The sequence below is a fragment of the Mesocricetus auratus genome, unplaced genomic scaffold (assembly GCF_017639785.1).
Source record: "Mesocricetus auratus isolate SY011 unplaced genomic scaffold, BCM_Maur_2.0 Super-Scaffold_100003, whole genome shotgun sequence".
NCBI lineage: Eukaryota > Metazoa > Chordata > Mammalia > Rodentia > Cricetidae > Mesocricetus > Mesocricetus auratus.
Window position 1 is genome coordinate 51,050,688 of NW_024429188.1, and position 22,691 is coordinate 51,073,378.

General features: G+C 39.0%; 1 protein-coding gene across 3 annotated transcripts in view; it reads right to left on the reverse strand.

Moving 5' to 3' along the window:
* The window catches only part of Zdhhc15 (zinc finger DHHC-type palmitoyltransferase 15), a 90,044-nt gene that overhangs the window by 64,236 nt on the left and 3,117 nt on the right, over positions 1-22,691 (reverse strand). For 2 of the 3 annotated variants that reach the window (XR_002381490.2, XM_005086531.4), the window contains exon 2: positions 6,609-6,635. The exons of the other annotated variant lie outside the window; for it this stretch is intronic. Coding sequence is in view for 1 of the 2 variants with exons in the window: in XM_005086531.4 (XP_005086588.1) it covers positions 6,609-6,635 (27 nt within the window). In the remaining variant the exon portion in view is untranslated. The remainder of the gene's footprint in view (positions 1-6,608; positions 6,636-22,691) is intronic. 3 annotated transcript variants of the gene reach the window in all.

Consider the following 22,691-nt stretch of genomic DNA (forward strand, 5'->3'; position numbering starts at 1 on the left):
GTATCTAACTTTGGCCAGAGTTGTATTTTCTTTGGAAGCTCTAGGTTGGACAAATGCTTGAAGACACCCAGAGACCCCACCATGTGCCACACAGAGTGGGCAGAAAGAAGACACCCAGAGACCCTGCCCAAAGCATGAACTACTATGATGTAAGTTTTGGATGAAGGGATGGGAGAGAAGGAGAAGAGGAACAGCTTGAGCGCTATGAGGAGAGGTGGATCTGGAGATGCAAGATGGAGAGGAAGTGCCTGATGTGAGTAGGCTACGGAGGCACCTAAGGCCATGGTGAAGTCCCAGTCCGTGCTGCCTCTGAGAGAAACGCCTGGGCCCATGGCCAGATTCTATTCTTTTCAATTTTATTTTATTTTGGGAAGGAATTGCAAGGGCAGCGGGTAGATATGAAGGGATGGGGGAGCTGAGTGGGATCAGGGTGCATGATGTGAAATACACAAAGAATCAATAAACTGGTAAGTAAAAAACTAAATGACAGAATAATAGGTACAGTGTTACTCAATATATGAAAGTCAAGACTATATATATATATATATATATATATATATATATATATATATATTGTGTGTCTAAGTGTAAGGAAAAAAACCATAAGAGCAAAAACTAAACTAAAGACCAGCCAGTGCTCTTAAACCACTGAGCCACTTCTACTGCTTCTTTTGTCTTCTTAAGAAGATAACATAAATTCGTACTGGAGTGAAATAATATATCATTTTAGCTTTATTTTCATTTTCACTAATAGTCATGTTGAGCTTTATAAAATATACCCACTGATCATTTGGAAAAATGTCTACTTACATCTATTTCCCATTTTCAAATTGATTTTATTTGAGGTTTTGCTTTTTAAAAAAAACATTTCTTATATATTACAGATATCAAGCACTGAGCAGATGCATAGCAAGCCTCTTTAAAAAATCATGCATTATTAATAACACTGCCTGGATCCTGAGTGAGTTAACCCAGACCCAGAAAGACAAACACAGTACGTACTCCCTCATAGGTGGATATTAGATGTAAAGCAAAGGACAACCAGGCTACAATTCTCAACCCAAAAGAGCTATGTAAAAAGAGGAACGCTAAGAGAGAAGTACACGGAGTACCCCAGGAAGGGAAAATAGTTAAGAAATCCCGGGTAAACTGGGAGGAGGGATAGAAGCGAGGGGATGGGGGATGGCAACATGAGGGATCGAGGAGACTGAATTGGGAGAGGAATGGAGTGAGAGAACAATGAAAGAGATATCTTTCTAGAGGGAGTCATTATGGAGTTATGGAGAAACCTGGTGCTAGAGAAATTCTCAGGAATCCACAATTGCTAAGACTCCTAGCAATAGCGGAGAGGGTGTCTGAACAGGCTTTCCTCTTTAATCAGGTCAGTGACTACCCTAGTTGTCATCATAGAACTTACATCCAGTAACTGATGGAAGCAGATGCAGTGACCCACAGCCAAGCACTGGACTGAGCTCCTGGAGTTCAGTTGAAGAGAGGGAGGAGGGATCACAGGAGCAAGGGGGGCTCAAAAGCATGATGGGGAAAACCACAGAGACAGCTCATCCCTGCTAGTGGGAGCTCATGGACCATGGACTGACAGCTGGGGAACCTGCATGGGACTGAACTAGGCCCTCTGAATGTGGGTGACAGTTATGTGGCTTGATTTGTTGAGGTAAGGGGACTGGCAGTGGCACCAGAACCTATCCCAGAGGCATGAACTGGCTTTTTGAAGACCATTCCCTACGGTGGGATACCTTGCTCAGCCTTGATACAGAGTGGAGTGGCTTGGTCCTGCCTCAACTTGGTATGCTAGACTTTGTAGACTCCTCCAAGTAAGGCCTTACCCACTCTGAGGAATGGATTGGGGAGGAAGAGGGAGAGGGAGAGGTAGGGGACAGAAGAAGGGGAGGGAGGCGGAACAGGGATAGATATGTAAAATGAAAAATATTTTTAAATAAAAATTATTTTAAAAGAACACTGACTGGGTAGAGACAGGCATATTTCCATGAGTTCAAGGCCAGTCTGGTCTACAGAGTGAGTTCCAGGACAGCCAAGGCTCCACAGAAAAACCCCATCTTGAAAAAAATATCACTGGCTGGGGAAATAGTTTAATCCTTAATGCAATAAAGAAACAAAGTTTGCTGGGTGTGGTGGTTTATAACTGAAGATCCCAATACTTGGGAAGCTGAAGTATGAGATCATACATTCCAGGGCAGCTAGGGCTATATACTAAGACTCTGCCTTGAATAAGTAATTAAAAAATTAAACAATAAATAAAAGACAAATAGTACTGAGATAACAGCTTAAAACCATACTGAAGATTTTCCATACATTCTAGAGAAGACCACAAAAAATCATAATGTAGCCTACGGTCTTTTCTCTTAGCTATCTCTTACAATCCTGGCATAGTTTAATATATCAGCTATAAATTAAGGTTAGCATAACTGTAAAGCTGACACAAAGCAGATATTTCCATGCTCTGGTTTTCCAAGATATATGATTAAGCTCTCGTATCAGTTTTCTTAGGCCAAAATAAAGTGCTACAGACTAGATACCTTAAACAATAGAACTTTGTTTTCTCACAATTCTGGAGACCAGCCAAGATAAGGTATCAAAGGTGTTGCTGCCTTCTCAGGCCTCTTTCCTTGGCATGTACACAGCCATCTTCTTCCTCTATCTTCCATATGGTCTTCCTTCTATAACCATCTGTGTCCAATTCCCTTCTATTTTTGAGGACACCAATCATAATGAATTTGAGCCCAGTCCAATAACCTCATTTTAACTTAATTACACCAAATAAAGTTACATTCAGGAGTACAGGGAGCTAGACACCACCTATCAATTTTGGGGCGACTCAAATCTATAATAGCTTTAATATTTATGAAGTACATCAATTTCTGAGAAAGTACATAATTACAATCATTTAACTTCAAGGAAGAACCCAGAGAATTTAGAATGTAAGCCATCAAAAAAATGTAATGAATCTGCAGAGGATGAGCTGAACTTTTGTTTACAATGATTAATGGCCTTTTGGGAAGTTGAGCAACTGTGAGCAGTGTATTACTCTTAATTATATTTGGACTGAATGATGGGTCACTCCTGATGCCCATGTCATTCTTAAGTTTATTTTCAGCTTCACCTCATTCTTGGTTCTTATTAAATTTCCAATTGTTAGCTTATCCCTGATCCTTGTACTGTTTGGTTGTGTGTGTCAACTTGACACAAGCTAGAGTCATCAGAGCGGAAGGAGCCTCAGTTGAGGAAATGCCTTCATGAGATCCAGCTATAGGGCTTTTTCTCAATTAGTGATGGATGGGGGTGGGTCCAGCTCATGGTGGGTGGTGTCATCCCTAGGCTGATGGTCCTGGGTTCTATAAGAAAGCAGGCTGAGCAAGCCATGGGTAGCAAGCCAGTAAGCAGTACTCTCCTGTGGCCTTTGTATCAACTCCTGCCTCCAGAATCCTGCCCTGTTTGAGTTCTTGTCCTGACTTCCTTCAGTGATGAACAGTGCTGTGGAAGTGTAAGCCAAATAAATCCTTTCCCTCCAATTTGCATTTTGGTCATGGTGTTTCATTACAGTAATAGAAACCCTAGCTCAGACAATCCTCATTTCAGGGTAAGGGAAGGCAAAATTTTTGCAATCAAGATCTTCAACACAGTATTATACTGAGGAAGATCGTCTTTATAATATACTTATAAAAGCAAAATAAATATATTATTATCATATTTTAGTATAAAATAAGAAAGGGTGTACGTCATTAAAAGTTTTTTTAGACTTCTGAATCACCAAAGCTGATACAGTATCTAACATTGTGATACATGCATCCGATAACCCGGACTTTAGCCTCTATTCTTTTTCACAAGAATCAACATGACTGCGTAAAAATATTTTAGTTCTTTGGATCTCAACTGTTCTACAATATGAATATATGAGCTTTAACCATCTACTCACAAGTGGAATCATGAGGAACCACAGTTCTGGAATATGTCATATGTCTTAGAAGAAATTTCAGTTTCTTTCTAATGTTTAGTACCAGCAATCATCATCACACAGTAATAGTACCAATTACTACTTACATTTATCATGTACCAGGCACTATTCCAAAGTATTTGCGCAGAATATTCATAGAAGGTAAGTGTTATCTCCATTTACAAAAGAGGAAAGGGGAACCAACCTTAATTTCCCCATGGCATGCATATGGTAAGGGGCAAAGTCAACTAATTCCAGGTAGGTGTGACAGCAAGGCCTTACTTAGCTGTTATTGCTACAACTCTCCTAACTTCTAAGGCACTGTAAAGAGAATTTTGAAATTTGAAATTTACCAGGCACTCTGTTAGTTTCCTGGAGTTTTAGGAAACTAAACCTGTTTGGTTTACACAACAGAAATGCATTCCCTTACAGTTCTAGGATATACTCTTGCTCAAAATTCTAGTACGGAATCCTTCCCTGCTTTTGCCTAGCTTCTTTTGGGTGCAGACAATCTTTAGTGCTCCTTTGAGGCACCATGACCATCCTTCCTCCAGCCATGGCTCTTTTCTCTACCTACATGTCCAGATTTCCTCTAGAACACAAGTTACTGAGGCTCAGTCTAATCTTGTATGATGTCACCTTGACATGATTACATACATGCTCCCAAATCCTATTACAAATAGGAACATGTCCCAATGTTTCAGGTGACCAGGTGACTGGGAATTTTGGTGGAAGACTGTTTAACCCATAAATTAGACAAAAAAAACCCTTTTTTAGTATGTTTGACTATAGTTTCCTTAAAATTTGGAGACAAAGAAAAGTCATGCGATTTGGAGATTTTATTTCCTTCTGATAGTAACATTACTTATTTTACTCTAAAGGTTCAATGTTGTTGGAGACAAGTTACATATTCAGAGTTATTAGGTACCTCAGATAGTCATTAGCTTACCATCTGTAGCATGTCTGCTTTGTTAGGTGTTCACATCTCTGCTGTTACCCTTTTTTGTTTTGTTTTGTTTTGGGGGGGTTGAGACAAGGTTTCTCTATATTGCTTTGGAGCCTGTCCTGGAACTTACTCTGTAGACCAGGCTGGCCTCAAACTCAAAGAGATCCACCTGCCTCTCAAGTGCTGGGATTAAAGGTGTGTGCCACCAACAGCTGGCTCTCTGTTATTATTCTTAAATGTCAGGATTCCTAACAAAGCAGACTAGCTACAGATATTTATTAGTTAACAGGCGAGCCCTGAGATGTCAAAGTGTTGTTGTTTTTATAGAAATTAAACTTCAAAGAAGGTGAGTTACCTGATGAAGGTCCCAGAGCTAGCAAATGGCACCACTAGATCTCCAACGTATACCTTCTGTTTCCTAAATTCTACTACACCCCATTACAGAATGTAGAAACAATGTCTAATATCATTGCTTACTGTGTGGATACATTTAAGGATTGTCAGGGGAAAAGAAGTTTGGACTCTAAGAATCAGAAGAGACAATAAAATTATACATTTTTGTATTAGCAGGATACCCAGCACAGTAAGTTATTATTATTATTTGGAACAATGAGAACATCGTTATTATGCCGTTTGGTAGAATATCACTTAAGTTCCCACCCAGCTGATCTTGAAAGTTTGTAAACGGAAATATTTATAATTATTTAGTATTTATACAAAATGATTTTTGATTTTAAGAACCATAAATAAGAATAAATGGCAACTTAAGATTTGCTCTATTGCTGTCACAATAACAGTACATGTTTATTGAACTTTTAGGATGTGCTCTGTTCACCTTTGTTCTAACTGCTTTATGTGCAATTAAACTGTCTTATAACATCTTCACAAATTGGGTAGTATTATTGTTTCTATTGCGTATGCAAATAATAGGATGAGGGTAAAATATTTTATTAGGAAGAAAGAACCAAGCTGTAAATTCAATCTGGCTCTAGAGCGTACACTTTTAAGTACTATTGTCCACTGTCTCCCATTCCTACTGCTCTGTTATCCATGTTAAATGAGCAATAGGAAAGCAGAAGGGTAACATAGCAGATCTTGAATGATGGGAAGGTCAATGAATTCTAACAACAAACCCCCATAAAATGAGAATTTAAAGTGACATTATAAATTACACTATATATTCCAGATCTTTTGATAAAATAATGTAAAGCTAATTGTTCATGGAGACTCATGATTAGCTTGTATATTTTAAATGCAAAGTATCTCACTGTTTTAAAAATATTGTAGATCAAGCTAAGATGGTGATGATCTGTTGAGAGGAACACAAGAATATATAGGAACTGTGGTGGTCAAGGCACATGGAATTCCATATCTTAAAGAGGGGATGGATTGGAAAAAAGGGCAGGTAGCTAGGACAGTAAGGACAGAAGAAGAGAGAGCTTATGGGTCACTACAGAAGATAATGTGATTGCTTGTGTCCGTCTCTCCATGAATCCTTAGAATTTCTAATTGCTATCTTATAGCCAAAAGTGCCACTGAAAATATGTTTTGCTCTATTTCTGAGTAAAATTTCTTAAAAAATCACTCTAAATGTTCTAATGTACCAAGCATATTTTCGGTAAATTTACTTTTTGAAAAGGAAAAGGATACATGATACATTCATGACCAACACAGTTCACAATATACACGTACCTTTTTCTGCTGGGCTCAAAACAGTCACTGTGGAGAGAAAAGAAGAAGGGAGATAGGAGAGAGGGGGGAGAGAGAGAAAAAATTAGTGATATTTTAAAACGTGCTATTTAGTTGATTTCTCCACAGCACCGATTTTTGAACAAGTTAATCAATGGTATTTTAGGAAGCCAAACTCCTAAGATGAAGGAGAGAAAGGATGATTAAATTTCATCCTATACTAGCTTCCTTCTCTTTAGTAATTCAGAACTCAAGGGCTGTTGAGATGGTTAAGTGGTTAAATGTGCTTGCTGCCAAGCCCAGCAACCTGAGTTTTGATCCTTAGGAACCATATGGTGGAAGGAGAGAACTGACTCCCCACTCAAGCCATGGCATGCATGAGCACAAATCTTCCAACAATAATGTAATATTTTTTTAAATAACACTCATTTAACATATATAGAAGTAACCTTTTAAAAGACCCAACAAGTCAAATAGTAGAAGAGAATAATGACATTGTTTTATAAACTTAAAAGCTGATAAATTAGGACGTTATTACAGATGTCCCTTAAGTGATAATGACGTTATAACCCAATTAACCCACTGTTGAAAATATCATTAAACTGAAAGTGCTGCACTAGGGATACAGATCAATAGGTAAAACATGTGCCTAGCTTCCTTTTGTTCCCCAGCACCATATAAAACTGGGAATAGTGTTGCATGTCTGTAATCTCAGAACTTGGGAGATGGAAGGAAGAAGAGTTGATATTAAAGAACCTCCTCAGCTACATATGGAGTTCAAGGGCAGTGTGGAAAGAAAAAAAGGGAAAGAAAATTTTAATACATCAAACTTATTGAGTCTCATAGCTTAGCCCGCCTGACCTACTGTGCTGGATAGTTTTATGTTAACTTGACATAAGCTAGAGTCATTTGGGAAGAAGTACTCTCAACTGAGAAAATGCCTCCGTAAGATAGGGCAGTAGACAAGCTTGTAGGGCATTTTCTGAATTAGTGATTGATGGCAGAGGTCCCAGATCATTGTGGGTGGTGCCATCCCTAGGTTGGTAGTCCTCCCACGGGGTGCTATAAGAAAGCAGACTGAGCAAGCCATGACTCAGTAAGCAGCACACCTCTATGGCCTCTGCATTGGCTCCTGCCTCCAGGTTCCCGTCCTAACCTCCCTCAGTGATGCACGACAAACTACAAGATGAAATAACCTTTGCATGACTAAGTTGACTTTTGGACATAACTTTATCACAGCAATGGAAACCTTAAGTAAGACACCTATCTTATACATCCTCAGGTTAACCCACCATTGGGCAAAAGTCACCTAATAAAAATTCTGTTTATAATAAAATGTCAACTAGCTTATGATTCATTGAATAATGGACTGAAAGCAGTAGAGTTGGGACTAGATTCTAGTCTCTTGAGATTTTCCCACATACTGCATCTAGCTCCTGTTTAAAACATCATCATACAAATGGGACCTATCTGTCTTTATCATCACCATCTGTGTGTACTTGTGCTAAGGGAAGCAGAACTCCAGTTTTAAATCATTTTTTGTCAGAACAGTTATAAGTGAGAGAAATGCGGAGGGGTGGAGTCAAAACAGTGAGTGAGAATATATTTTAGGTGCTATTTCTTCAGGCCTTTCATTAGTCATACTTTTCCCTTCCGTTTACACACAGATGTGTGTGTGGTTTTTAAAAAAGTATTCTTTGAATGATCATTTGAATGGAGTTTTTTAAAGGATGCATTGGTCTGTGTTAAAAACCTGATAACTTGATTTATTTTTCTCTAACACATGTGTTTGTACATATATAAAATAGAATTCTATTCAGCTAAAAAGAAAAATTAAATTTGTAGGCAAATGGGTGGAACTGGAAAATGTTATACTGAGTGAGGTAACCCAAAACAGAGACAAATACTGCATGCTCTTTTAATTCTTGTTCCTAGTTCTGAATCTTCAGATTTGCATATATAATTTGAGTAACAAAGAGCCAAGAAAGTAGAAAAAGACCACTGAGGAAAGGAAGGAGAGAAGACCACAGGTGCTATGAAGGGGGAATGGAGGAAATGGGGGAGGGGCTTAATTTGAGTGCAGTAAGGAAGTGTACCAGAGGGAGAGGGAGGAAGGAGAGGTAAAGAACACTGAGGATGTTTGAAAAGGCTACAGAGAAACACATTCTATAAGCTTACTTAAAAATACATTGTATGCTGGGCAGTGGTAGCACACGCTTTTAATTCCAGGACTCAGGAGGCAGAGGCACGCAGATTTCTGTGAGTTCGAGGCCAGCCTGGTCTACAGAAAGAAACCCCATCTTGAAACTAACCCCCCAAAAGAGCTCTCTCTCTCTATATATATATATACACATATATATATGTATATCTTTTTTGAAATAGTTACCCAACATGGGAGTGACAACAAGAGCAACAGAGTATCTAACAAAAACCCCAGTGCCAGGAGATCCCTCAAAACAATATAGGTTATTGCCATTCCCCTTGATAACCTCCCACAACTTGAAGGCATTGCCGATTGCTGGAGATACCAATACCATGCATTTTAGTTACAGTACTTAGAAGAATCATACTGGCAGTAACTTGGAAGCCTCCTCTTTCACGGCTAGTTCTCAATATATCAGAAGGTGCTATGCAAGCTGCCTAGGGAGAAAAGTTAATAACAGTCTTACCCAGATGCCAAACCTGACAACCACAACAACGACTGAACTTACAAGAAATCCCAATGGTGCAAAAGTGGCACTTAGGTTTGAGGATTAACAAACAGTTGTGTAATTGCACTTAAACCCATTCAGTAGGAGATAGCTCATTCCTGTTACTGTGAACCCAGCCAAGAACCTGTGGCTGTAAAAGTCATAATCCTAGAAGGGAAGCTACCACTACCAATTTTCTAAATTAGTACAGCTTCAATATTTAGTTACCTACATACATACATGTTTAGTTGCTTGGAGACTAACATGAATGAAGAGTATCTGATTAACTGTTCTTTGGTGCATCATGCTCAATGTTCTTGCTCTCATTTACTTATTATTAAGTGAAATTCATAAACAAAGTTGTACAAATTAGTGTAATGTTTGGTGCATGTATATGCTATGTTTTGTTTAAGCCCAGGTAAACAAATTCATGAATTCTTTATGCATAATTGCTTTTAAGTTAATTGGAGGCCCTAATTCTCATTTGTTTGGCCATTTGCTACAAGACTGTGGATAATGGTAGATCACTTGTTGCTACTGGAATGAGGTAATATATACACAGAAGAATTCCAGATGGAACACAGCCATCTTTAAGTAACTGCAAGACTCTTAACATGTAATGAAATTAGATTACACAATCCACTTGCAGAAGGAAATAGATGGCCAAACTCCATAGCATTTTTGTCTGATTGTTCTTTTGCTTCTATGTTTTTCAGTTTTATGTTTTTATGGGTTTGCGCGCGCGCGCGTGTGTGTGTGTGTGTGTGTGTGCGTGTGTGTGTGTGTGCGTGTGTGTGTGTGTGTGTGTGTGTTGTGCTTTTTTCTTTCTTTTTTGTTCATTCTGGTTTATTTGTAGTTTATTTTCTGTTTTGTTTGCCTGTTTGTTTTCTAAAGAGAAAAAGAAAGGGTGTGGAGGGGGAGGGGTGAGATGTAGGGAATTTCTGGGAGAAATTGGGGGAAGGGAAACTGTGATCCAAATACATTGTCAGAAATTTTTTTCAATAGAAAAGAAACTAGCGTCAGAAAATGGAATACAAAAATGAATAAAAAATCTTGTTAATAATTTTATGTGGATAATATATTGAAATGGAAATATTTTCATATATTGGACTAAATAAATCGTTAAAATAATTTCATTTGTACTTTTTAGCTTTTTCCTTCTAAAAATTTAAATTTCATGACTATGATTATGTTTCTACTTGACTGCCATGACATGGAGTTTCTCCCATGTTCTCTCTACTACATCAAGCCCCACTTTTCCAAACTTGTCTTCAAGTCTAGTTGCAATCAGTAAATATGTAAGAGAAATGAGATAACTCTAGTCCTTTACTTCCCTAGTAGTGAGCTGAAATGTGAAGAAACAGCAGTTATAATTAGCTGTCTAACCACATCATTCTGTAACTATGCATGGCAAGTACGGCATAGAATTAGCTAACTGTACATTTACCCAAGAGAACCCTGATAATATATTTGTTTTGCAAAAGCTTCAGATGATTCTTACAACATCTTCATTTCAACTATGACTGGAATATTTTAGTCTCTTTCTTTAATAATGCAAAAGACGGTGTTAAAAAATAAAGAAAAATTCAGAACTGTGAAAATAAATGTCATGATCCTTTAAAATATGGCGTTTTCCCCTCAAGTTTGTAACTCTCAACTGGAAAATTTGCAAAGAATTTAAAGAATTTCAGGTGTAAAAATATTTTTAAAATCAAGTTCACTGTCCAACTCATGTCTCAATGCCTTCTCTTCTGCCACATTTTCAAGTGTTTGTAATACAGAGCTCACTCCTTCCCTAGGCTGGTGGCCATTGTTTGCCTTTCTGCTTCTGCTGCTCCTCCCCACTCTCCTCTTCATCATCATTTTTCACGTGTTGAACTAAGCTATGCTAATGTGCAGGGTTTAACCCATATTCTACTTCAGCCTTCTGCATGTGGATCATATAAACTAATCTCATTACATACTGAGTCCCTGCAGTTACTTAAAGCTTGCCATGCTCCATCTAGAGAACTCACTGTTCTCACTTACTCTTCTGTACACAGTCTCATTCCAGTACTAACAAGTGATCTTCTCTCACCCATAGACTCTGGTCTTTTTGAAGCTTGGTCAAGAGAAGGTTGACAAAACAGACAGATGGTGGAATGAGGATATTTAAGTGCCACAAAACTAAGAAGGGCATGGAGATATTCAAAATGTGATTCCTGTTCTTAAAAGGCTGGCAAAAACTCCAAGCTTTTACTTATAGGTGGACTTCAGAAATTGAAAAGCAGGAAAAGAGGGTTTACGTATAGTTGTAAACAGCCTAGTTAATGATGACTAAAAGAAATTGCAACACAAAGTCAACCTGCAAAGACTAAGGCATTATACTTTTCCATAACTCCAGGCATTCATGAAATCTCTGCTTAACTATGAAGAGGGCACAAGGTTCACACAGATAAACACTGGGGAAACCAGGAAAGTTAAACTTGTAGGCTTATCTCTTCAAAGGAAGTAGATGTTTACCAGTGTTCTACACGGAATGCTGGGGAAGGATGTAGTTTATGACTTTGTAATCTCTTGCTATCTATAGGGCCAGGCTTCAACCCCCTAAACTATGATGTTTGTTTATACCAGACTCTTCCTCCCTAGATCTTGAGGATTACTTTTCAGGCCATAAACCCACCCTTATGAGAGATGTCACTTTTACTTTACAACAGCCTAGGTAACCTCTGTGTTATAGGCCAGACAAATCCTGACTCCCACAGACTTTTATATTTACCTCAGTCATTCATCCTAGACCCTTATCTTGAGCGTTGTTTCTGAGTTAACAGAACCTATCTTTATGGAAGGGGCCATATGTGCTTTGTAAAGAGTTTCAGTGTAAACATGTCTTAAGCTTTGTTGTAACACAGGCTTCACTTAATTATCATCAGGAACCCCCCCCCCACACACACACAAATTGTGCTGTGCTAAATACAGCTAAAATAAACTGCCTAGTGTCAGACTCTAGAAGTTGGAACTAGCACCGGTTAACTAAGTCACAATGAACCAGATATACTTTCTTGCCTCTCACAGGTCATTTCTGTGTTGGCTGTAAGCTTTTGTGGGAACCGCTATACCACTAACAGAACACTAAGGATTAGAGAATTGATAGACCATGGGTGACAAAGACTATGGTCTTTACACTTTAGGTTAATGTGATGGCTTGAACGTACCCAGTAGTTTCAGGCATTTGAATACCTGGTTCCCAACTGGTGATGTTGTTTGGGGAGGCTTAGGAAATGGGCCCTTATTGGAGGAAGAATGGCACCAGGGGTGGGAGGGTGGACTTTGTGAGTTAAATGACTTGTGCCATTTCTAGTTCACTCTCATTTTTCGCTTGTGTATCAAAATATGAACTCTCGGTATTCTGTTCTTGCCACCATGCCTGCTGCTTGCTGCCATGTTCCCTATCATGATTGACTCTTATACCTATGACACCATAAGCCCAAATAAACTGTTCCTTCTAAGCTGCCTTGACCATGGTTTTCTTTTACAGTAATGGAAATGTAACTAATACAGTTACTAAAGTCATTAAGAAGCAAGAAATTCAACAGGCAATAACAGATTCCAGAGAATGGGGAGAATCTGATTTCCAAAGGTGCCATCAGCAGTTAAATGGAAATCAAATAGCTATAAAGAAAAAAAATGGATGAACTAGATATGATTATGTTCAGTCAAACAAGGCAACTAAGAAAGACACATTTCATGTTTCCTCTCACATGCAGAATCTAGATTTGAATTCCTATATACATGCATATGTGGGAGCTGGGCATAGTGGCACACTCCTTTTATCCCAGCATGTATGAGGCTGAGGTAGGTGGAGCTCTGTGAGTTTGAGCCCAGCCTGGTCTGCATAGTGAGTTCCAGGACAGCCACAGCTACATAATAATATCCCATCTCAGGAAAACAACAACAGATATCTGTGGGACATAAAGTAGAATGAGGACAATGAGAGAAGATGGTAAAGTCTAAAGGGAGCAGAGAGGGAGTTATTAATAGAATATAATAATGTACATATGTGACATGAAAGCAAATGGAGGGACTATTTGAAGGCAAGTGACACAGCAAGAGAGTAAGAGATAGAGAATAGGGGAGGGTGGTCAAGGGGTAAATATGGTATAATGAAATACTTGTGAAAATGTCACAATGAAACCAAATTCTTTGAGTGCTAACTAGAAATTTTAATAAAATAATATAAGAATGTAAACATCTAGAATAAGAAAAGAGATTGAAATAGTAATAGAGTCTTAACAAAGAAAAGCACAGAATAAGATTTATCACCAAATTCTGCCAGATCTTTAAAGATGAACTATCAACTATTAACAATGATGCTCAAACTAATCCATAAAATAGAAAAGGGAGAAACACTAACAATATCAATCTCAATATGTGAAGTCAGTATTACTTTAGTAACAAATCTAGGTATGTTCTCTTTCTCTTTTTCTCTCTCTCCCACACCCACCCCACCCCCCACATACACTCAATTTACATTTACCTGATGAACATAAATACAAAAATTCTTTTTTCAATTTTTTAATTAACATTTTTTTCTGTGACAGGATTTCTCTGTGTAGCTTTGGAGCCTGTCCTGGCACTCACTCTGTACAGCTGGCTGGCCTTGAACTCACAGAGATCTGCCTGTCTTTGCCTCCCAAGTGCTGGGATTAAGGTGTGTATCACTACTACCTGGCAAAAATTCTTAATAGAGAAAAAGGATGATGCAACATATGCAAACCAAAAGGAGTAATACAGTGCATAAATAGACTCAGGGACAGAAACAACATGATCATATCAATAGATGATGAAAAGGCCTTTCACAAATTCAGTGTGCCTTCATGATAGTCCCCGGAAATGCTATGAATAGAAGGTATATTCCTCAGTATAATAGAGGCTATATACAACAAACCTATAGCCAATGTAATACTAAATGGGGGAAAATATGACAGTGTTTCTTTTTTATTTTTTTTTATTTTTTTATTTTTTTGGTTTTGGTTTTTCGAGACAGGGTTTCTCTGTGGCTTTGGAGGCTGTCCTGGAACTCGCTCTGTAGACCAGGTTGGTCTCGAACTCACAAAGATCCACCTGCCTCTGCCTCCCGAGTGCTGGGATTAAAGGCCTGCGCCACCAATGCCCGGCGACAATGTTTCTTTTAAAATGAGAAAAAGTACCCATTTTCTCCAGTCTTAGTTAACATTGTGCCTGAATTATTAGACAGAACAATAAGGCAAAAAGGAAGAATAAAAGAGATACAAATAGGAAAGAAGGCAAATTATCTCTGCTTGAAACCATATGAAACTCTGCTTAAACACCTTAATTAAGTCCTGGAAAACTCATACAAACGCTATTTTCAGCAAAGTAGCAGGACCCAAAGTCAACATAGGCAGACTAGTTTTTCTTTTCCTCTGTGTGTGTGTGTGTGTGTGTGTGTGTGTGTGTTTTCATGCAAGTGTGTGAAGGACAGTGGTTAACCTCATGTTAATGGAAGGAAAAAGGACCAGTCAAAGAAACACACCCTGAGCAGAGCCAAAGAAACACACTGGCCCTGCAACCAGAACCAAAGAAATGTTCCCTGACCCGGAAACCAGTGCTAAAGAAACACACTTTGTCCCTGGAATCAGAGTCAGTGAAAGAAATACACCCTGGCCCTAAAATTAGAACCAAAAGGCTAAAAAGGACCAGTGAAAGAAACACACTTTGGTCCTGAAACCAGAGCCAAATCTGACCCTAACCCTGTCAGGGATTGAAATCTGACCAATTCCCACCCTGGAACTCTCCCTGGAGAAACTCCATGCCCTCCTAGGGTCTGTTCTGCTTGTGACTGTAGGGCTGCCACTCCTGGATACTTCCCTTCCAATAAATCTCTCAAACGAGGTTTGGGTGAGACCTTCTTTCAGTCAGGGCAGAGATGAGCCTGGGAGGAGCTCCAGGACCAGAGTCGAACTGTAACAACTTCTCCTGGGAAACCCTCTCCTACTGGAGCAGAGCTGAGGAAGCCTTTCCCTGAAGCAGGGCTGTATGCTGCTATGTTTACTGCGACCTGTGGTAGTCCTTGGTGCCCAACTGCCAGGATACCTTTCCATCGAGCTGTAACACTCAGTATTTGGCTCCCAAGTGCCGTAATCCATCCCTGTCCATCCCATCCAATTCGTCAAAAAGCTTACAGTTACTACCCACCTTGGTTTTTGTTGTTGTTGTTGTTTTAGCTTTTGAGGCAGGGTCTTCTCTTTGCCCTTGAGCTAGAATAGTTAGCCAGTGAACCCCCAAGAACCTGCCTGTCTCTGTGTCCACAGCAGTATGAATAGGGATGTGCATCACTGATCAGATTATGGTGATTGAACTCAGGTTTCAGGCTTATGCAACAGGCGCTTTACCAACAAAGATACCTCTTCAGTCCACCAGCAGCTTTTCTATAATGAAATTAGCCTGGTAAGAAGAAATCAGGAAAATGACTCCATTCACAACAGCTTCAAAAATCCAAAGTACCTAGGAATAAACTAGCCATATGAAAAGACTGCTACAGCCAGGCTTGGTGGTGCACGCCTTTAATCCCACACTCAGGAGGCAGTCAGGTACAGATCTCTGAGTTCAAGCCAGTCTGGTCTAGAAAGCAGCTGCAGGAGAGTCAAGGCTACACAGGGAAACCTTGTCTCTAAAAAAACAAAAACAAAAGCAAAAGACCTCAGCAATAGAAAGTTTAAGACATTATAAGATGGATAGACCTCCTATGTTCATGGATTGGCAGAATATTGTGAAAATGACTACATTACTAAGAGGAATCTATAGATTCAATAAGCCCCCACCCCACGAAAATTCTAAAAGCATTCTATACACAAGTAGAAAAAATTTCTAGAATTCATGTGGATGCACAACACCAAATAGCCAGTACAATCGTTAACAGAAAGAGTAATGCTAAAGGCATCGAATATCTACCCATAAATTATACTGTATAAATAAACATATACAGTTAGCACCACCCAATTTTTGACAAAGGTGTCAGATATACACTGGAAAAGGATGGCTTCTTCAATGAGAGTTGCAGGAAAAGCTGGATATGCACATGTAAAAGAATAAAACTAGCTTCCTGTTTTTTGTACCCTGTACAAAAAATCAACTCAAAGTAGATCAAAGCATTAAGACCTGAAAATTTATAACTGCTAGAGGAAAACACTTCAAGGTATAGGCATAGGCCTAGACAAGGACTTCCTGCAAAGGATCCCAATAGCACAGATAATAAACCCATGCATTTATGGGTGGGATTTCATGAAGTTAAAAATGTGTATAGCAAAGGAAACAATCACCAGGGTAAAGAAACAGTTTACAGAATGGGAGGAAAATATTTTCTAACTATACATTAGACCAGGGATTAATATCTTGAATCCCTGAAGAAGTTAGAAGATTAAACTTCAAAAACTCCAAATCATGCAATCAACAAATTGGCCAGAAAATTTAATAACTAGTTCTCAAAACAAGAAATGCAAAAAAGATCAGTAAATATTTTCAAAAGTGTTCAAAAGTCTTAGCCTCCACAGAAATGTAAATTCAAACCACTTTGTGAGTGCATCTGACTCCTGGCAGAATGGTTACTAGCAAGAAAGGAAATACCAGCAAATGTTCTCAAAGACTCTGGGTGGGGGGATTGCATACATCACTGGTTGGGATGTAAACCAGTGCAGACACTATGGACACCAGAACATAAATTCCTCAAAAAAACTAGAAATAGAAAAGAAGGCTATCTCTGAGATGGAATGTCTTCCTAGTTTCCTCAGGTCCAGGCTTGCATAAAATCTGACTTCTCTGCTAATCTCTTTCTTGTGGTTTTCAGGAAAGCAACAGGAAACAGAGCCTACAGGTTTGGGCAACAGCTTTGGTGGACTTCAGCCAGGACAAGAACCTCAGAAGTTCAGGTGACACAGGCCTTCTTGGTATCCAAGAAAGACCACTTTAGAGAAAGAGACTGAAGAAGCTATGCATGAGGAGTCAACACCATGGATAAGATTCTGAGGGAATCCTAACACCTGTCATGACAAGCAGTTAGGCCTTTCTCTAGCCACACACTAGATTCCTGTACTACATCTCAGAAGGAGTTGTTTTGACAGCTTGTCTGTCTGCTTGTTTATTTGGGCCTCTGTTTGGAAGAGTGATTATTTTGCCTGAGTATACTAAGGCTTGTCACTATGGACATTGGTCTCTTAAGATTTTGGTTTAATCATTTTTCTCCACTTTTCAGACATTCCTACCATTTGGACCTCCAGGTCACTAAGCACCAGTTTGTGTAAGGTAAGCCATCTTCACTGTCTAAGGTGTGACTAGACATTTTCTTAGGCTTGGGGTTATTACTGTCATAGGGTAAAAGATTCAAAGGGCCAAAATCCTCAGGAAACTGTTTTCATTTCCATTAGAATCAACGTTTAGGAGATCTCTATAATAATTTGTGTAAGCATGGGGAATACTAAGTGTAGCTATCTGGTCTTTTTATGAACCAAGGTGAAATCTGAATTAATATATTCATTCTTTTATGTTATTTCAGATGTTAGTTTTTTGGTTTTGGTTTTTCGAGGCAGGTTTTCTCTGGGTAGCTTTGGAGCCTGTCCTGGAACTAGCTCTTGTAGACCAGGTTGGTCTCGAATTCACAGAGATCATCCTGTTTCTGCCTCCTGAGTTCTGGGAGACATATATGGTCCCCCAGAGAAGGGGAAAGGGACAAGAGCTCTTGAGCAAATTGTGGCGGGGGGGGGGGGGGGGGAGAAAGAGAAAAGGAGAAGAGGAGAGGGGAGGAGAACATGAAGGATCAGGAAGATTGAGTTGGGGGGGGGGGATAGAAGAGAGCAAGAAAGGAGATACCTTAATAGAGGGAGGCATTATAGGTTTAAAGAGAAAGCTGGCACTAGGGAAATGTCAAGAGATCCACAAGGATGACCCCAACTAAGAATCTAAGCAATAATGGAGAGGCTACCTCAAATGCCCCAGACGCCTTCCCATCATTCCTCACTTAATATTATTTTGTTAAATAGCCTACTGACTCTAATTTGTGCCACCCATACGTTCATGGGTGTGGTGAGGGCACCCACTGGATTGGTGGACTACCAGGTATCACACTCTTAGAGAAAACTGAATCTTGCTCTTCTAGAAAGGGAGTTATTTCTTAATGTCTATGTGGTTTTCTTTTGGGGGTAACAATAATAATTTGGGAATTACATTGAAATAATGGCTTCACGATATTGGAAATGTACTAAATGAATGAATACTTTAAATGGTTGTCTTTTGTCATATAAGGTTTAACTTAATGAAGTGGATACTATCATTTCCTTTTGTATTAAATATGTAAACTTCTGAGACGAATTGACTGTAAATCCTTCATGATTATCTATTTGAAATTCAAAGAGGGAAAGGGATGGTTTTAAGATCAAGTCTTATTTTCAAGCTTGAAACTTGCAAAGCTTTTAAAATGTTTGATACAAAAGTAAAATGAACACATTATGGTCAATACAAAAACAATATAAGCTTTTTTGAGGGAGATAGAACACTTTATATTCTTATTAGTATAGTAAGTTGACATCTAACACACTCAGTTTCTTTTTCTTGTTTTAAAAGAATTTATTTTTATTTTATGTGCATTGGTGTATTGCCTGCATGTATGTATTGTGAGGGTGTAGGATCCCCGGAACTGGAGTTTACAGTTGTGAGCTGCTGCCATGTGGGCTGGGAATTGAACTCTGGTCTTCTGGTAGAGTAAGCAGTCTATGCTCTTAACCCCTGAGCCATCTCTTCAACCCTCCCACTCTTTTTCTTAAATAATTTATTTAACTTTATTTTATGTACATTAGTTTAAAGGTGATAGACCCCCCCTGGAACTGGAGCCACAGACAGCTGTGAGCTGCCATGTGGGTGCTCAGAATTGAACCTGAGTCTTCTGGAAGAGCAGCCAGTGCTCTTAACCTCTGAGCCATCTCTCCAGCCCCCTAGCACACTCTTACACTGTGTTATTAACTATAGTTCATGCTTGTCAGGCATTGCATTATTTAAACTTTACAATGGTGTACAGTGAGTACTCAGCAAGTATTTGTGGTGTGAATAAACAGCCACACTAGTGAGATGCATATGAAAACAATTGAGGTTGAAAGAACTCTCCTAGATCTTCCAGCTTGTAAAAGCAGAATTAGTCAAAAAAGTTATAGCCATCCAATATGCCTACAACACAATTCCTGCACGTAAGGCTCAGAAATCGTTAGAGAAGAGGGGGTGGAAAGACTGGCAGAGCCAGAGAACAGGAAGTTTGCGGTGAGATTACGTCTCCTAGAAAAGTCAGAGAAGCTACAACCGTGCATTCTTATCAACAAGATTGCCTACGTAAGGCCTGAACCAGGGTGACAACAGACATGCTAATATGGAAGGGCGGAAATCTCATGGGGCCTCAACCCTAGACAAAGAACTACAGCAATGCTGAGAGCAGGAGAAATGGTCTTCCCCAGGGAAGAGCACAGCAGTTGGTTGTGCAATACAAAATGGTCAGTCCGGAAAGGATATACACACAACTGCCTGGTAAGGACTGAGCAGGTTGGACTTCAGGGTTTGCCAGTGTGTGTGCTACAACAATTAAGGAACAAAGCCATGAATTTGAGACAGTGCAAGGGGGTGCATGGGATGAGTTGGAGGGAGGAATTGGAAAGAGGAAATGATGTTATTATTTTATAATTCAAAATACTATACAAATAAAATATAAGTACCTATTAACTTTAGTTTCATTTATAACCTGGTATTTGGGAGAGATGAGGTTCTCTTAGGAAGAAAGTTAGTTCCTTATTATCACTTTTCTTATGAAAACCCTAATCTATTTTTTTTGGTAAAGGGGTGGCTTTGTTATCAGGCAGGCTTGACTTCCAGTTCTCAACTCTATACTAAATATAACTTTAGGAAGCTTTGATTCAACATTTCTGAAATCCAGGTCATACATTGTTAAAAGATTGTAAAATGAAGGACCAACAAGAGATCTCAATGTGGAAGGGCATTTGCCACCAAGTCCGAGGGCCTAAGTTCAATCCCAAGCACTCATATGATACAAGGAAATAACCAAGTCCTGCACCTCCTCTGACTTCCACAGCAGACTGCAGCATATCCCTCCACACACACACACAAACACACACACACACACACACACACACACCTAATTTAAAACTTTAAAAAACATTTAATATTATAAATTGAAGATGGCATTATAGATTGGTGGAGCCAGAAATAGTAATCAAGGCCAATTACTTTACTGATTTTTATTTTGACAGATGGGTTCTTCCTATTTATAGAGGCTTGTTTTGAACTCCTAGGCTCAAGTGGTCCTCCTATCTCAAATTGAGAAACTTTGCTGGGCTTTGCTTAATTTAAAAAATGAAAACGGATAAAAAATGTTTAAAAAACTCACTGTCCACCAAATAAAATACATTTTTTCAGGTTATTCTGGGCCTGTCCAGCACAAGTTTTGACCTCTGTGCTAGTTGAGAGGAAGCAGCATGTTAGAATAGCATGAAGTTTAACAATTTACTAGGTCTCTGATCTTAGATAAATGAAGCAATCAGTCCATTCCTCAGTTTCCTTGTCTTCAAACTGGTCATAATGACAGTCTGTACCTCATAAGGTTGAGAGTATCCAGTTTGTGTGTCTGTGCTTAGTCAGAAATAAAGCCTGGCATATGGCAAGTGTATTTGCTAAAGCAACAGAAACCCTAAGCTTTCTTGCAGCTTTTGGCATGACATGACTAAGAACTTATAGAAAGCTAACTACATGCACTGAATTTGGGGGGGGTGTAAGACAGGGTCTTATGTAACCCTTCTGGCTTCAAACTTTCCATGTAGCCGAGGATATCCTTGGACTCCTGGTCCTCTTGCCTCTACTTCATAAGTACTGGGCCTACAGGTGTGTGCTACCACACTATATTATTTTCACTTACTCTTGGTGTTACCTCAGTTTATTGACTCAGTTTACATATCTGCACAGTGGGGATAATAATGGTGCCTACCCTATATAGCTGTGAGGATTAAATGAATTGATATATATATATATATATATATATATATATATATATATATATACAGTTAATATAGCTACAGTAATGGAGGTATTTTTTTCTGGCATGAAGTAAGTACTATGTAAGTTAACTCTCATCATTATTGATTTTTAACATGACTTCTTGGTGAACTCATGTAAGTCATTACTGAAGGACTTTGAAGGTTTAACGGTGTTTACAATGCGGCATTGTTCCTAGGAGCAGTGGAGATGCAATAACAATGGAGCTGAACTTTTGACCCCTTAGTTAATCATTCAAAAAAGCCAAAGCTGTAAGATCTGAGTGCAGGACAACTTCTCAGTCTTTGTATACTTAATGTACCTTTATATCAGACTGAGATGAAGAAAGAGAAAATAGCCTAAGTATGAAAGCAACAAATGGAACTCACTTTTAAAAGTTCTTTCTGTATTTCTGTAACATTGTTACGAAGGCCAAAAAAATAGCCAGATTTTGATGTAAAGAACTGACTAGAAGGAAACCTTATATCAGAAAAACAGGGTCACTTCTTGCCTCCCTACTTCACCCAAATACATGTAGGGGTAGAGTGTAGTTTTGCCAAATATGTGAGAGAAGGAGGTTATGAATATACTTGGGTCCTGGGGCTGAAAAGTAGCACAGAAACTGCAATATTTAAGGTGGGAAGTTAAGATATGAGGAAATAAATGAGTCATGGGAAGGCAAATTTGAAGAGATGTTTGGTGGAATGAGTAGGAATACTAATGGGGTGGCACTGAGAACCCCACATTGAATGAATAGGGGAGATTTCACGTCACAAGTGTAAGGGTGCTGGTAATGGGATTCTAGTACTGAAGTGATAAATAGGTATTAATGAGATCTCATTAGAAAAGATATGGGGACTCTGTAATGGCTTCTGAGAAATTTCTTTTGAGGGGAGAAAGGATATTTTATGAAAACTAATTTGAGTTTATGAAAATGTTATAAGGCCACATGCATTAGACAGAGGACTGAGGGGGTCATGGAAATCTAAGTGTAGGTGCTGGGTAAATACAAGAAGAGTCTTGGATTTTGTGTTGTGAAACAATGTTGAATTCTGAGTTTGAAAGCACAAGACATATGGTGAGAGCCATACTATAAATAAGGAAGGACTAGAGTGACTCTTGGTGTGGCAGGCCAGGCCATAATAAAAGGCCAGCATCATTAAAAGGGTTTGCCTAAAAAGAGGAAACAAGAAATGATATTCCCATTGGAAAGGCAGAAAGTGTTACAAACTTCAGCAAGAAAGAACTGAATTTTCCAGGCTTGAGAAGGCAGTGGGTAAGTGCACTCCTAGAGGAAACAATGACAAACACCAGAGGCAGA